Below are 15,212 nucleotides of genomic sequence, written 5' to 3' on the forward strand. Positions count from 1 at the left end.
GCTTCCACGGACAATAGTTGAACAAGCAGCCGCAGATGTGATCTTCCCGCGCGGCGAGGCTGTTGTGTTGGCCCCTGAGCCAGTGTCCAGGGTGTTCCAGAGGTGTGCTTCCAGCGAGGCCATGGACAGCCCTCGGTGGTGTCTCCTCTCCAGCAGACACCAGCAGCGCGGAGTGGCTCAGGCGCGCCCAAATGCCCGATAATCCGGGAGCTCCGGCTGACCCCGGCTGACTCCGGCTGACTCCGGGTGACTCTGGCTGACTCCGGCTGACTCCGGCTGACTCCGGCTGAATCCGGCTGACTCCGGCTGACTCCGGCTGACTCCGGCTGACCCCGGCTGACCCCGGCTGACTCCGGCTGACTGCGGCTGACTCCGGCTGACTCCGGCTGACTCCGGCTGACTCCGGCTGACTCCGGCTGACCCCGGCTGACCCCGGCTGACTCCGGCTGACCCCGGCTGAATCCGGCTGACTCCGGCTGACTCCGGCTGACCCCGGCTGACTCCGGCTGACTCCGGCTGACCCCGGCTGACCCCGGCTGACTCCGGCTGACCCCGGCTGAATCCGGCTGACTCCGGCTGACTGCGGCTGACTCCGGCTGACTTCGGCTGACCCCGGCTGACCCCGGCTGACTCCGGCTGACTGCGGCTGACTGCGGCTGACTCCGGCTGACTGCGGCTGAATCCGGCTGACTCCGGCTGAATCCGGCTGACTCCGGCTGACTCCGGCTGACTCCGGCTGACCCCGGCTGACCCCGGCTGACTCCGGCTGACCCCGGCTGACTCCGGCTGACTCCGGCTGACTGCGGCTGACTCCGGCTGACTCCGGCTGACTCCGGCTGACTCCGGCTGACCCCGGCTGACCCCGGCTGACTCCGGCTGACCCCGGCTGACTCCGGCTGACCCCGGCTGAATCCGGCTGACTCCGGCTGACTCCGGCTGACTCCGGCTGACCCCGGCTGACTCCGGCTGACCCCGGCTGAGCCCGGCTGACTCCGGCTGACCCCGGCTGACTCCGGCTGACCCCGGCTGACTCCGGCTGACCCCAGCTGACTCCGGCTGACCCCGGCTGACTCCGGCTGACTCCGGCTGACCCCGGCTGACTCCGGCTGACTCCGGCTGACCCCGGCTGACCCCGGCTGACTCCGGCTGAGTCCGGCTGAATCCGGCTGACCCCGGCTGACTCCGGCTGACTCCGGCTGAATCCGGATGACCCCGGCTTACTCCGGCTGACCCCGGCTGACTCCGGCTGACCCCGGCTGACTCCGGCTGACTGCGGCTGACTGCGGCTGACTCCGGCTGACTCCGGCTGACTCCGGCTGACTCCGGCTGACCCCGGCTGACCCCGGCTGACTCCGGCTGACCCCGGCTGACTCCGGCTGACCCCGGCTGAATCCGGCTGACTCCGGCTGACTCCGGCTGACCCCGGCTGACTCCGGCTGACCCCGGCTGACCCCGGCTGACTCCGGCTGACCCCGGCTGACTCCGGCTGACCCCGGCTGACTCCGGCTGACCCCAGCTGACTCCGGCTGACCCCGGCTGACTCCGGCTGACCCCGGCTGACTCCGGCTGACCCCGGCTGACCCCGGCTGACTCCGGCTGACTCCGGCTGAATCCGGCTGACCCCGGCTGACTCCGGCTGACTCCGGCTGAATCCGGATGACCCCGGCTGACTCCGGCTGACCCCGGCTGACTCCGGCTGACCCCGGCTGACTGCGGCTGACTCCGGCTGACTGCGGCTGACTCCGGCTGACTCCGGATGAATCTGGGTGACCTCGGCTGACTCCGCGGAACACCTGGCAGCTCCGGGTAGCTTAGGTCAACAACGAGCGACTTTTGGCAATTCCAGGTATTCTCAAATAAGGTGCGCCCACACCTCGACTGTGTTCTGTGCATATCATAGTATCTAATCTATATCATATCATATATCCATATCATAGTATCTAATCTAATCTAGCTTTTCTTTCTTCTCTAGTTTCAAGTACTGGCTGGTAGCGGTGTGAGTGGCCAGTGTAGCAACGCACCAGCAAGCAATGTGTAAGCGCCAGCAATGGGTACAAAATATGAAAGTGGACTATGCTTCCAAGTGCACCAACCACCTTCCCCACTCGCAAGATGGACTCTATTCTAATCTGCCCAACTCTTCATCCAGACCATACTCTGTATCCTGTAGACTCCTACGCAATTAATGCTTGCCCTTGCATCCCGCATGTATGTGCCCAGGATTTTCCCTTTGTCTATGCAGGTTTTACCTGAACCCAATTAAGCATTGTTTTAAGCTAGTTTTATGATAGGGGTAATAGTCATGGCAACAATCGTTGCCATGGCTGGCCAATCCCCTTCAAGCACACAATGCATGGCTAACCCCAGCATGACCAGGCGTATAGGCTTCGGCCTGAGACGCACCTAGGTCCCTCCTTAATCCGGACCCTCCTAAAATACACTTCGTTTTAGTTAGATTAGAAAAACAATCCAGGTTGTCTCGGGTAGGATGCGTACAGTTGACATGGATGAGAGCCACACCCGAACAGTTCCGAAGTTCCCCGGAGATCGCCGATCGCTCGTAAATAAACACCATATTGCAAGGGTTTATATATTTTACGGCCATTAAGTGTTTTAAATACCACCAACCTAACCAACCTAATGGCTGAGTGAGACACAGTGGCGAGTGATATGGTTGGTTTGGGGGGGGGGGGGCATATCGGCAGCCACAAGATTTTCAGATTGTCTCCTAATTCCTTATCATAGTTTACCAAACTTACTAAATTGTTATTTATTACATTGCACTGTTATACTCGCAGATGATAATACTTTTTTGAACCGAAAATAAAATTCACTAAATATCCAATTCTTAATGTATTAGAAAATTTAATTTGATCCTCCTTTATCTATATCTCTGGATTCGACCTTGAACCAACTTTTCATTTAAGTAACGATAAACTTACGTAACCTGAACTTCCTTCGTAGGAAAAAAGAAAATAACTATTATTTATTACACTGAGCGAACCTAACCTGACCTCTTACTTCGGTAAACTTCGGAAGTGTTCGGGTTGTGGCTGTCCGTCTCGGGTTGCTCCGAGACCTGTCAGCCAACTCAGGAGGCTTCGCTGAACTCTGGGAAGTCCCGGGGAACTGTGGGTAGCTTCGTACTTCTTGTTATAAAAATAATTGGTTGTCTGTAAAGTCGGTTTACGGACGATAGTTTAACGTGACAACGTCATAACAAAACATTGATGAAATGATTGCATACTTTTATGAATAAAATTCAATAATTTTTAATTTAATAATAAAATAATAAATACTTAAAATTATACTAGTAATCAGATATTTAAAATGCAAGAATAATTAACCTTTATTGCCGAAATTGTTGTTGTAATAAGCAATGAAAACCACATTAACTTTTCACTTCACTTTATAAACAGTCGACGAAACAGTTCACGTGTAGATGACCTGTAATTGATTTTAAAAACTGGCGTTTAGCTATAAAGTTTAAATATTATTATGAACAAGTTTTCCTATAAATAAACTGTAATCAAATATCTGTCATCAATTATATGCATCACCATAATTTTTTAGTCAATTGTAACATAACCTATTATTACTGCACTCGCCGACAGCGTAACGGAATAATGTGCGTAACGGAACAATGAGCGTAACCGGACACAGCGTAACGGAACAATGTGCGTAACGGAACACTTTTTCGTGCGTGCAGCCGGCGTTCATCGATTTATTAGACGTTGTCACGTCAAAAAACATTTTGAGCACGTCTTTCAGTACTCGCCAGTGATGCGTGAACATGCAACCTCGGTAACCAGCAAACTCAGATGTTCTCATGTTGTTCGTTTTGCGAATAAACTTATAGTACGACACTCGGACACGTAATTTAACTTTTAATTCGTTAAAATACTACCGAGCGCGGTTAAATAAACTGATAAATGGTCGCTTTTCAAATACCAAAAATATCTGGATGCGAGTCACACACCTACTTTCAGCGATGATACCCAGCCTTTAGTCATGATTTTTGACAAGGAAATTTATTAAAATACTGCTCGCTAAACAGTTAATACCATAAAGTTTCCGCAGACTTAGAAGTTATACTTCTACGGCATTACTAAAATACATATTATAGTACTAACCTTAACCTTATTGAGCTTATTCAACATTATTATTATATATTATTAAATTATAACATTTTTAAGGAGGTAAAAAGAACCTGTGTCTAATTTTAAACATCTCACATTGAGATTACCAAGCAATACTACTGCTGTGCTGCTAAGCCTGATGAGAAATTAGATGGGGCATATGTGTTACTTCATTGTAATGCTAGTTTTCTTCTTTTTTTTTTAAAAAATAATATTACTTTTTACTATGAATATTTTACTTTACAAAATATATATTCCAGAGTAGATTCATTATCATTAAGTCTTATTTGTAGGAACTGGAAAAAATCGCGGTTTCAATGACCACTAGGATAGACTCCACGATTCTCTATGTACTCGGGCAACTATCACCTGGTCATTTGCTACCGACTCGGGACACCTGTTTACTGCAATTATGATGATACGATACTTCTTTTGTTGAGTGTTTGCCATTGGCTCAGAGTCCTTGAGGTAAATAGCGGTCCAATCACTGACGCAGCATTAAGCTAAACGAGTTTGGATTCCAGCCTGTCTCGAAAGGAATGCGCGAATTTTTCCGGTCTCTATTTATTTGGCACACCAATACGTTCGGTATTTCTCCCCGATGTTTACGAAATTGACCACATACGGGTTTGTGTTGTTGAACGTGGGTCAGCCATCTTTGTGACACATTTACGTTCGATGACTTCCGTTCCATTTCCACGAAATTACTCCTATCAAATGTCGTATAGCGAGAGCTAAGATGTTCAGACATCAAAAACCCATTGTAAATATCATATCTTGAGAAATAATTAGTGCGTGTCTGTCTGGATCTCCCCATGCAGCAATTTGGTTTGAGGGCAGCGTGGGCCCCTGGGTCTCGTCTGCGCGGACTGCCGGCGGTGACTGGTGCCACGGGAGGGGGTGGGGGGTGGGGGGTGGCATGGCTCGTTTGTCGGAGGGCGAAGGGGTAGTTAGCCGGCCCATTTGTCTCCCAGCTCCACCCCAAACAAGCCGCCTCCTCCGGGAGCGAGCATCAGCTGGGCCCGGGGTTCCTCTGCCACTCTGGAACTCCATCTTCTGACCACGTCCTCAAAACCTGGCCCGGAAACTGCCGTTACGAACAAGCGAAAACACTACAAGCCTGCTTTTGTTTTCTCATGCAAGTTTGTGACGCGTTAGCGATTTCTGTCGCCGAGGACCCTACATCAGTGTGAGTCCGGGCCCCATCAGAGTCCCAACTCCCACTGCAAGCATCAACTCTCGTTACCTCCCACAAGGTAAACACTTGCCCAGATGGGGCCTAACCTGCATATTAAATTCAAACAAAGGGATAAAACCTATGCTGAAAGTGTAAGGCGGCAGAACATTGACCAAACACATTAAATTAGTTCCAACGTTTATTGTTAATCTTTAACATATCTCATAAATAACTTCCAGTACAAAAATATTTATATCTGTGATGACTAGTTAGTCCAAACAAATATTATAATTTACACACAATAAATACTATATACATGAGTCGTGATGTCACAAGATGTCAGTTTATTCCTACCCGCTAACATGAAAGGTAAGTTTATTCATGTCCTTGAATGTTTGTGTGTAGAATCTTAAATTAACGTCTCGTGACCATACACGGTCTCAAGTGGTTCCCAAACGTTTTGAGCTGGCGACCCACCTTTCCTTATAAGAATATCTCCACAGCCTATCGGTCCATTGTGGAGTAAAAAACCTTATATGTATCGTATCCCTTCCTTATGTATATATAATTAACCATCAAATATTGCAAAAAAATATATATATGCTTTTTTTTAGATACAGATTGATTATTGATAGACAATTTGTGTTCTGATTTGAAAATGGTTGACAAAATATAAGAACTTTGTAGCAAAACAGTTATTTATTCAACAATATTTGCACACAATTCGATTTGTTTCGATTCTTCTTATTTTTTTCTGATAGTTTATTCGATGGTTTCTGATAGTTTTAGGATCGAGTCGCGACCCACCTGTAACCCACTAGTGGGTCGCGAACCACCGTTTGGGAACCACTGCTCTACATGAATGTTAAGTTTACAACTAGTCGCAGATAAAGTGTTTAATGCTCTATTCCTCGCCCTTCACCCCCCCCTCCCCGGGTAAGAAAAATGTTGAAGCGCTAAAATATTTCCTAACTTTACATATTTCAAACTGCGTTCTCAGTGCCTTGTGGTTTTGACAATTGTGTAAGAAATCTCCGCTGTATTTTATAACTAGAATGTTCGCGCGCGCTGTGGCCTTTAAACTGTTATCTACGCAGTCACAGAGGCCAAGTATGCATGTTTAATGTATTGGGACCTATAAAATTATGTTATTATTTGGAAAAATATCAGGCTGCGGACGGTTATGAGTTTAAAGACATTTGTGATTGGGTCACATAGTTATTTGACCCGTTCCGAATCTTGCAGACAACGTGTGAGCCGGTCATGCTTTTCCAAAACGGGAACTACAACGAGACAGCCTCTTTTGTTAAGTGACTCCGCTCTGGCCATCTACAAAGTTGTGGAGTCTATCCTGGGGACAAATTTTGCATTAACGATGCGTTTATTATAATTCTCTATATATTAAAGCTGTCTCATGCAGTACAAAACACTCACATGTAAAGTAAAATTATACCGAAAGTGTAAATTTAGAAACAATGATAAATTAGTGCCGGATTTAATGTCTCAGCTATCCTTTTCGCCTCTAAGAAACATTAGTGTGTAAACAACTCGACACTTATGTCCTATTCAGCTGGATCATAAAACATGGGCCTTATATTAATTTGTTTGGTTTCCGATAATAATTGTATTTACGTTACTAGAGATTTACCATTGTTTTGTCTAAGACATGGTTGCTGTAGCTACCATCGAAAACAATATGTCAGGACGCGTGTTTCAAGAGCTATCTTTAAGGGTGAACGGTTTCAGATGGTTAGGGGAGAGAAAATTCGTAAAAAAAAAAACTGAAATTGTAATCATTTCCCATCACATATCTCGACGATTAAATGAATGAAGTATGAAGATAAGATTTTCATGGATTTGCCTTTTTCACGGTACTGCATTTTAATCAACGCGTGGGTAATTTAAAATGCCCTGCTCCACCCCTGCCAACGGCGAAGGAAAATGTCGACATATTTCCGGCCCCCGGTCGCGTGCCAACCAGTTTCCTGCGCCAACATGGCGGGCGTCAGTGCTGCGCTCTCGGCGGGCGAAACGGGAACTGCAGGAGGCGAGAGCGGAAGAAGGGCGGAGACATGTTCGAAACTGGTGGAATCACAGAGGGAGTGAGTTAAATGGTCACAGCGGAAGCCCGGTTTTAGGCATCAGATCAAAAACTCCGCACAGTTGGAAAAAAAAAAAAACCTCTCCCGCCGTTCCTTGCCTGTTCAGGAAAAACAGGGACGCTAAAAAGCTACGTTTGTGAACGTCAGATTAGTGACTTCCAACGTACCGGAGTGATCTATACTGCGGAATGTTTTATTGACCTGTTGGGGTGGCGAGATGCGTAATGCGAAAATACAGCAGCCGCAGTTGTGTCGGGAAAAATGTTTGATCTCATTGCTTTGTTGGTCACTGTTGCCCGATGCATGATGGGAGGAGGCTTCGATCAATATGGTGTACATATATAACCAAACTTCCCGCACTCCACTGGGACATTGTCTTAATAACACCGCCCACAGCTATTAATAAAATTCATGAGCAAGACATTATTTTTGGTGCAAGAGAAACTAAATCAATATAATTCAATATTACACCTTCATTAGTCATTTTTCAAAAAATTAACAAATTTTAACTAGCTCTGGGCCTTTACCAAAAATTTAAACATTTCAAGTTGCTTGGCTTCTGGGTTGTAGCCACGTCGAACGCGAACATTTCACCGAATTTTCGGTGGAAGTTGCAGTCGCCATCATCAGGGAGCAGTTTATTTATTTCGTTATACATATTTTACAACGTTTTTAATAACTCACTTTCTTGTCGATTTGTTTGTTCCTCTGGTCGATAAAAGTTTTGCAATAAATTTTAAACCAACTTCCCGATGAGCTAGAGATAGCTCAGAACTGCACGACGCACATAGATTATCCTTAAAATTTGTAATTTTAAATTTTTTTACCTTTGAAAATATTTGTAAGATTTAAAACAATAATCGTGGGGCGCATGCGAGAGATAATAATGAGTATAGGGAGCAGAGGTTGAATGGGCCCCACGTTTTTGGTTTAAAATGTTACAAGTATTTCCATAGCTCTTCAAAATTTACAATCACAAATTTTCAGGACAATCTTTATGAGGTTAGGAATTTGAGTGGGGTTATAAGTCAGTATGGGTTTAGGAGAAATTATTATATTATACTTTTTAGTCCGTTTTAAAACCGCCGTATATTACAAAAATTATTTAAGTAATTCTGTTGGCATAGATTTAAAGAATGGATTTTTGCTGATAATTTAGTTGTGTCTATTCAATGGTGTCAAACGCATAACAAAGAAACCAAAGAAAGAAACTGCTCTTTAACCACAATCGCTTTTAATATATATGAATGATAAGGGATAATTAACTTACAGGCAAAACAATCCGCAGTATATACAGGTATCCGACTATAAGTACATGTAGTAGTCCTGTTGCGTATCTTTTTGCCGGCATCTTAAACTAAAAGGAAGTATGAGCATGATTACATTCAGTGGAGAAAATTAATTTTCTGCAGCTTCATGCATTTATTTGCTGAGAATACACTTTAACTGTCCTCCATGTCTATTAAACTTTTAAACTCCTTGTAATTAATTAAATGCCCCTCGAGTTTGTGAAAACGTTAAGATAGTTCACAAAATACGCTAGCTATAATTATTGGTAAGGTATTGTTTCACACGGTAGATATTTATTTAAATAAAATAGTAACCGCCTTATAAATGATTTGTTGAAGTGTGGTGAAGAACTTCTCACCAAACACAGCCCACTAGAAAATGAATTTTTAAAAGCGTGCCTAAGTCTGACCAACAGTAACATTTCCCCCGCAAGCAAAGCACTGGATTCTTCATCAATGAACCAAGCATGTAAAGCAAAAATTTGAGCTGAAATAATCCCGGGCGTGGATTCGGCCGCAGTTAAGGCCGCAGTCGCTGAAGCTGAATGGCGCTGGGTGGAGTGGAGTTGTTTGCATTCAACACCGGGCATTATGACCTCCCCTCTCACCCCTCGCGGGGCCGTAGCGCGGAGGACTCTAGATCCGCGCCGACCAGCCGTGTATTACAGGAGGATCCAGGGAGGGTTAACTTTATTTTTTTTTTTGGGGGGGGGGGGGGTGAGAGATACACTAGCCTCTGAACATAAGCCTCCTCACCTTTTCCCGTTTTTCATAACTTTCGTAAATGTCACTAACGCTGTTTATGATCAAAAACTAACAAATCCTCACGATGCGTAATTAAAAAAGGAGATACTATTTTGATAATGGAGGAACTAGGGGATTTGGCCAGAGAACAAATAAAAGGGTGAATATATAACTGTGTGAATGATTGACGGGCAGATTAATGTTACTGCAAGATAACGAATTAACTGAATAAAGGAGAATACCATAATCACGTAATCCTGAGATTTTCAGAAAAAAAAACTGTTTCAGATACATTCCGTGACAAGCTATAATTTTAAAGACTGTTTTTTTAAAGAGATATTTTCTTAACTAAAACAAGGACTGTCTGTGCTGAGCCAGTATACGCTCTAGGTTTGCACTGATGGTGCAGCCAACATCTAGAAGTGTCACATTAATCTCGTCTGTCCTTTTACAAGGGTGAAGAATGTCTCATTACGAGAACAACGCTCGAGTATGTTGAGGTCCAAGAAGCCCAAGGAAAATCCAGTTTTCAGTGAAAATCCCTTGCAAAAAAATCATTAACATGTTTTACTTCATCATCAAGCATTGAAGCTTCATCAATATTGAAGCAGAAAAATAATGATACTACCCTACATATTATATTTGGCTTTTAAGCTTACAATCTGCTACATTACTCCGAAAAAAAATAATTTTTTTTGAGGCTAAAATTAAAATCTGCTTATACTTGAATTACTTATTACATACAAGAACATTAAACGTTGCTAATATTTTAAAACCTTAACTCAATATTTAATTTTTTTAATTTTGTAAACAGTAGGTACCACCTCATTAGGATTTAGAATGAGCTTATGAACGCTTAATTAATAATTAAGTAGAATTAAAATCCCACACAAATATTAAGCATATATATATTTGCTAAATACTATGAAATATATTGAGTTCAACGGAATGTAGGTTATACATCACTGTATTGGTTTAATATTGCATTAGTCATATCTTTAATACCTACTGTCCTCTTTTAGAAACCTTCTATATTGGACATAGTTTTAGCTCTTATTTCCCGAGTTTTTATGTTGTGTTTTTTTAATTTTTATGTTCTTGCTAACTTATGAATGTACAATTTTTATACCTCACTATTAAAAATTCATGAACAGCAGCGATTGGGAACTCCAAAAACTCGAAACGTAATATAATATTTTAGCTCCTGTCTATGGATAATTTCTGTGAACAAGCTACTTCGTCACGAACTTTTATTTCAGGGCAAATTATGCACGCAGAGTTGGGAAACTTCAGACAAAGTCGGTCTTGGGTTAACTCTGAAAGGTTTGGTCTCGGCTACGGGCAAACGAGCGGACGCACACCTGCATTCACGTACAGTTAAACTTGACGTTCAGAATGTCTTGAAATATGCATGCGTTGCCACGTCTGCCAACCCTTGTGCTCAACATTTCCCCGCTTTGACTCAGTCAGACCATGCCGTATTCCTGAAGCTCTTGCCCACTCACTCACTCTTTTCACGCGCGCACCAACACTCATGACTTATTAACACACCCGCGGGCTACCTGAAGTCCGGTGAATTAAGGCCCTCCTCACACGGGGATACTGAAGTTGCTTAGATACCGCGAGACTCGGCGACCGAGCGACTCGTCATGTAGATAGGCATGGCGTCACTCAGACGGCGATACTGGAGTGGCGGAGACTGGAAGTCGTAAGCAACGTAAATCCCGGCGACTCAGCATGCTGGTCTCCACGCTACTCCAGTAGCCTACGCGGCGCGATACTGTATTGTAGCGAACAATGGGCGAGCAGGCGTTTAATATCAAATTTGTAAACGAAGTTGAGAAACACCCAGAACTCTATAACTACAAGTTGAAAGGGTATTCAAAAAAGGATGTGACTGACAAAGCATGGAATGATGTCGCAAAAGAAGTGCAACTCACAGGTAAGTTGACAATATCTTAAACAACAATAATTAGATATAAAATATCTATCATAATAAACTAACTTGTGAAAAACCAAAATGTATATGTAAACAGCATGTTTTATATTTAGTATCTCACAAATACATTATTAGTAAAAGAAATATAGTTTTTATACAATGGTTATTCGTCCTTCGAAGAAATACCTTATTCTAAAACGTTTGTAACGTATAAAAATTACTTTCTATTGATATCTTTTCTTGGTTCCCAAGGGAATTACGCATGGTTTTTACGAACTTCGATAAAACTTACCACATGTTCAAAGTTGTTGTCATACTCACAGTAACCTACAAAAACACATGAAATACTTTAATACCTAATTAGTTATTGTAACAGTATTTCCACTGCCATGGAACAGAAGCCCGGGGTGTTAGAAAATAGTTTGCCAAGTAATTCCGCACTTCATGAGCAGTAGACCGATCATGTAACGTTAGGTCTTCTAGTGGCTGTGGATTGATGTTGGGCGTTTCTGAGTTGCCAAATGGTTCACCAGCAAAATATTTAATACCTTCACTTTTCCGAATGAAGTTGTGAAGAATGCAGACAGATTTTATTACATCAACCACTCTTTCCGTAGTTCGGCAGCGAATAGCAGTGTTCAACACTTGGAACTTTTCTGCCATCATTCCGAAAGCGCACTCCACTGTTTTCCGTCCTCTGCTCAATCTGTAATTGAATATTCTTTTAACATCATCAAGTGTTCTCTGAGGGTAAGGACGCAGCAAATATTGTGACAATGGAAAGGCCTCATCTCCAACAAAGTAAAAAGGAAAGTCAATCTCATTGTCGTCATCTGGTAATCGTGAAGGCGGTGGTATGTCTAGTCCTCCATTTGCAATCCAGTGTTTGACAGCTGATGCGCGAAACACTCCTCCATCGCTGTTTCTACCTGCATAGCCAGTTTCAATAAGAGTGAAGAAACCATCTGCATCACTGCTAGCCAGCAGCACTATTGAGTGATACATTTTGTAATTAAAGTTACTTGAGCCAGTTCCAGGTAATTTTTCTATTCGAATATGCTTACCGTCCAATGAACCCAAGCAATTGGGTAAATTCCACAGTGAATAGAAACGCTGTGCTATCATTCTCCACTTTTCTTCTCCTGGGACAGGCATGTAGGACTCTTTCAACGATTCCCAAATTAATTTGGTAGTTTCTCGTATGATGTTGATAACTGTGCTTTCTCCTCTAGCAAAGTACATCGACAGCGATACAAATGTACCTCCTGTTGCCAAATACCTGCAACAAAGTTAAATTAAATTTTACTTCATAATACATTCCCCATGTACCATTTATATATTTTTTCTTCAAATAATAAACATATGTTGTATATATCTGGATTATACTTAATACTACTTCACTTTTGTATTTGTTTTTTGTTTACTGTAAATTAGTTAGGAATTCATCCATTGCAACGATTTATATTTATGTGAACAATGTTGTTTGTTTTCAGTTAACGAATGCAAAGAAAAATGGAAAAATCTCCGTTCAGTTTTTGTCCGTCACATAAAGCCACCTCCAAGTGGTTCAAGTTCCAAAAATAAGAAACCATATTATCTATCGGAGGCAATGAAATTTACCCTACCATTCATAAAAACGCTTGGTACACCATCGGGGAATTTGCCAGAAGTCATCAATGAACAAAACCTGGAACACAGTTCATCTGACCCAACACAAAATACGGAAGACGTTGCGGCTGAAGAGGAGGAATATATCTCAGATAACGCAATACTAACTACAACACCACAACTTTCCCTTCCTTCACCTATGCTGCCAAATACTGACTTCTCGCAAGAACATGCTCATCATTCCCAACAAATGACTCATGATCCCTTTTCCAACCCAAAAGATAATTTATCAAAGCGTAAAAAGCAAACAGTGACGGAAGTGGACAAGTCCTTTATGGAATACATGAATGCAAAGAAAAGGAAACTTGAATCGAATTCAAACGATGATAGGCAAGTAAAAAAGTCGTTTCTTCTAAGCCTTTTACCAGAAATCGAACCTTTGACAGATGCACAAATGAAATCATTCCGACGTAGGGTTCTGCAGCTTATTGATGACATCACGAATCCAAAAGACATGCACCAACACGTACCAGCTTACCAACAGACCCCAACTTACTCCTACAGTGTTTCCACGCATTCATCGTTGGCTACAGATAATGCTTCAATTTGTTCGTCGCCTGGAAATCAAACTATTCCACAGAAAGTACAAGATACTGAAACGCAACAGTATTTTGAAGTCATCCAAGAGACTTTACAATATGAGCAGGAACATAATGTGATGTGATGTTTTGTTGGGTGTGTAAACATATAACTTTGGTGTACGTGTTTTTATCTCTATTATGTTGTTTATTTTTGTGTTTACAGTCATGATTTGAATGTTTGTGTAATGGGTATTCTTTAAATAGTTTATATATATACATTTTTTCTTTTGCAGTACATTATTTGAATGTGTATTTCTTAGGTATATTTGAATTAAACATTGGAATGAATTTATGCATAAGATATGTTTATACTTTCACCTTTCAGTTGACTGGAATACTTGGGTATAAATAACTTTAGATTATTTAACCTGTTAACGTTAAAGTGCACATTCTTAAGATCCATACAACAGCCATTTTCCACAGATAAAATAAGTAATTGCGGCCTCAAGTTAAAATGCATACATTGTTTTTATTCGCCAAGCATCAGTATATACGTTAAAATACTTGGAAAGAAATAGATTTGTGTTGAAGGGAAACATTTAGAAGTGCCTTAACAAAAATTCGTAATAATTTGTATTTCTTAACTTACTTACCTCAAAGTTATCAGCAATCGTTCACCGGGGCTCACGCATTCCCTCATAGTGGTATCCCTATAATACATCGCAGGTGTAACAATTTCCGTTAACATTTGGTAAGTCTCCTTCGTCATTCTGTAGAAAGCGATGAATTTTGAGTCTGTCTCTTGCAATTCTTTGGCCGCGACAAATAATCTACAATTAATGTTCCTTTCTATATATGGATGAACCCACAATCTTTTCTACTTCGTTTTCTATAATGTTGATAATATTGGATAACAATATCACTATCGTCACTGCTGTTATCACTGGACATTACATACAATATATAGGCACTTCACGGTTCCACAAGATACTCGGGCTGTACTCACGATGCATTTTTTCCTCCCAGTCTCTGATATTTTAGTAGCGTCGTGTGAAGATAACGGGCGACTAGAGTCACCCAGTCACACAGTTGCCTAGTCTCCAGGCTACCAGCGATCGTTTTGTAGGCAACTTCAGTATCCCCGTGTGAGGAGGGCCTAAGCGACACAGGCTACACCGTAGAAATGCGCAGTTGCTACTATCGGTCCTGAAAATATCAGATAACCTTTAATACCCGCGGACGGGAAGCCTTCTTTTCACAGACGAGAGAGCCAAACGCCCGATCGTGCATCTGCGGTTTTTTTTGTTCATTGTAAATAAATATGGTGGTGTTGATAAAAGGATACTAATGGTCAATTAGGTTAGGTTAGCTACATTATAAATACTTTAAAACATTGTGGATGGTTGATTTGGTTAGGACAGCTACATTAAAGATACGGAAAAAAAGCATGAACTTCGGGGAACGTCGGGTTTTGGCTATCTCATCTGTGAAAAGAAGGCTTCCTCCCGCGGACTGTACTGAAAAAGTGCGCAGTTGCTACTATCGGTCCTGAAAATATCTGATAACATTTTATACCCGCGGACTGTATTGAAAAAGGGTGCGTGTGCTACAATCGTTCCCTAAAACATTTGAG

The 15,212-nt window shown here is 42.6% G+C and overlaps 2 protein-coding genes across 2 annotated transcripts in view; one reads left to right on the forward strand and one right to left on the reverse strand.

The window, feature by feature from the left end:
* LOC134530008 (uncharacterized) overlaps positions 1-15,212 on the reverse strand; it is a 311,306-nt gene that overhangs the window by 46,583 nt on the left and 249,511 nt on the right. The window lies entirely within an intron of this gene.
* Positions 11,040-13,876, forward strand: LOC134530124 (uncharacterized). Its single transcript, XM_063364736.1, has 2 exons — positions 11,040-11,393; positions 12,884-13,876. Exons 1-2 carry the CDS (start codon positions 11,249-11,251, stop codon positions 13,720-13,722), a joined length of 984 nt encoding a protein of 327 aa, XP_063220806.1. The 5' UTR covers positions 11,040-11,248; the 3' UTR covers positions 13,723-13,876.

The sequence above is a fragment of the Bacillus rossius genome, chromosome 3 (assembly GCF_032445375.1).
Source record: "Bacillus rossius redtenbacheri isolate Brsri chromosome 3, Brsri_v3, whole genome shotgun sequence".
In the NCBI taxonomy this organism is placed as follows: domain Eukaryota; kingdom Metazoa; phylum Arthropoda; class Insecta; order Phasmatodea; family Bacillidae; genus Bacillus; species Bacillus rossius.

Coding starts and splice junctions, on each gene's coding strand:
- LOC134530124 (XM_063364736.1), top strand. CDS start 11,249: ATGGGCGAGCAGGCGTTTAATATCAAATTTGTAAACGAAGTTGAGAAA. Junction 11,394..12,883: donor AAAAGAAGTGCAACTCACAG/GTAAGTTGACAA, acceptor GTTTGTTTTCAG/TTAACGAATGCAAAGAAAAA.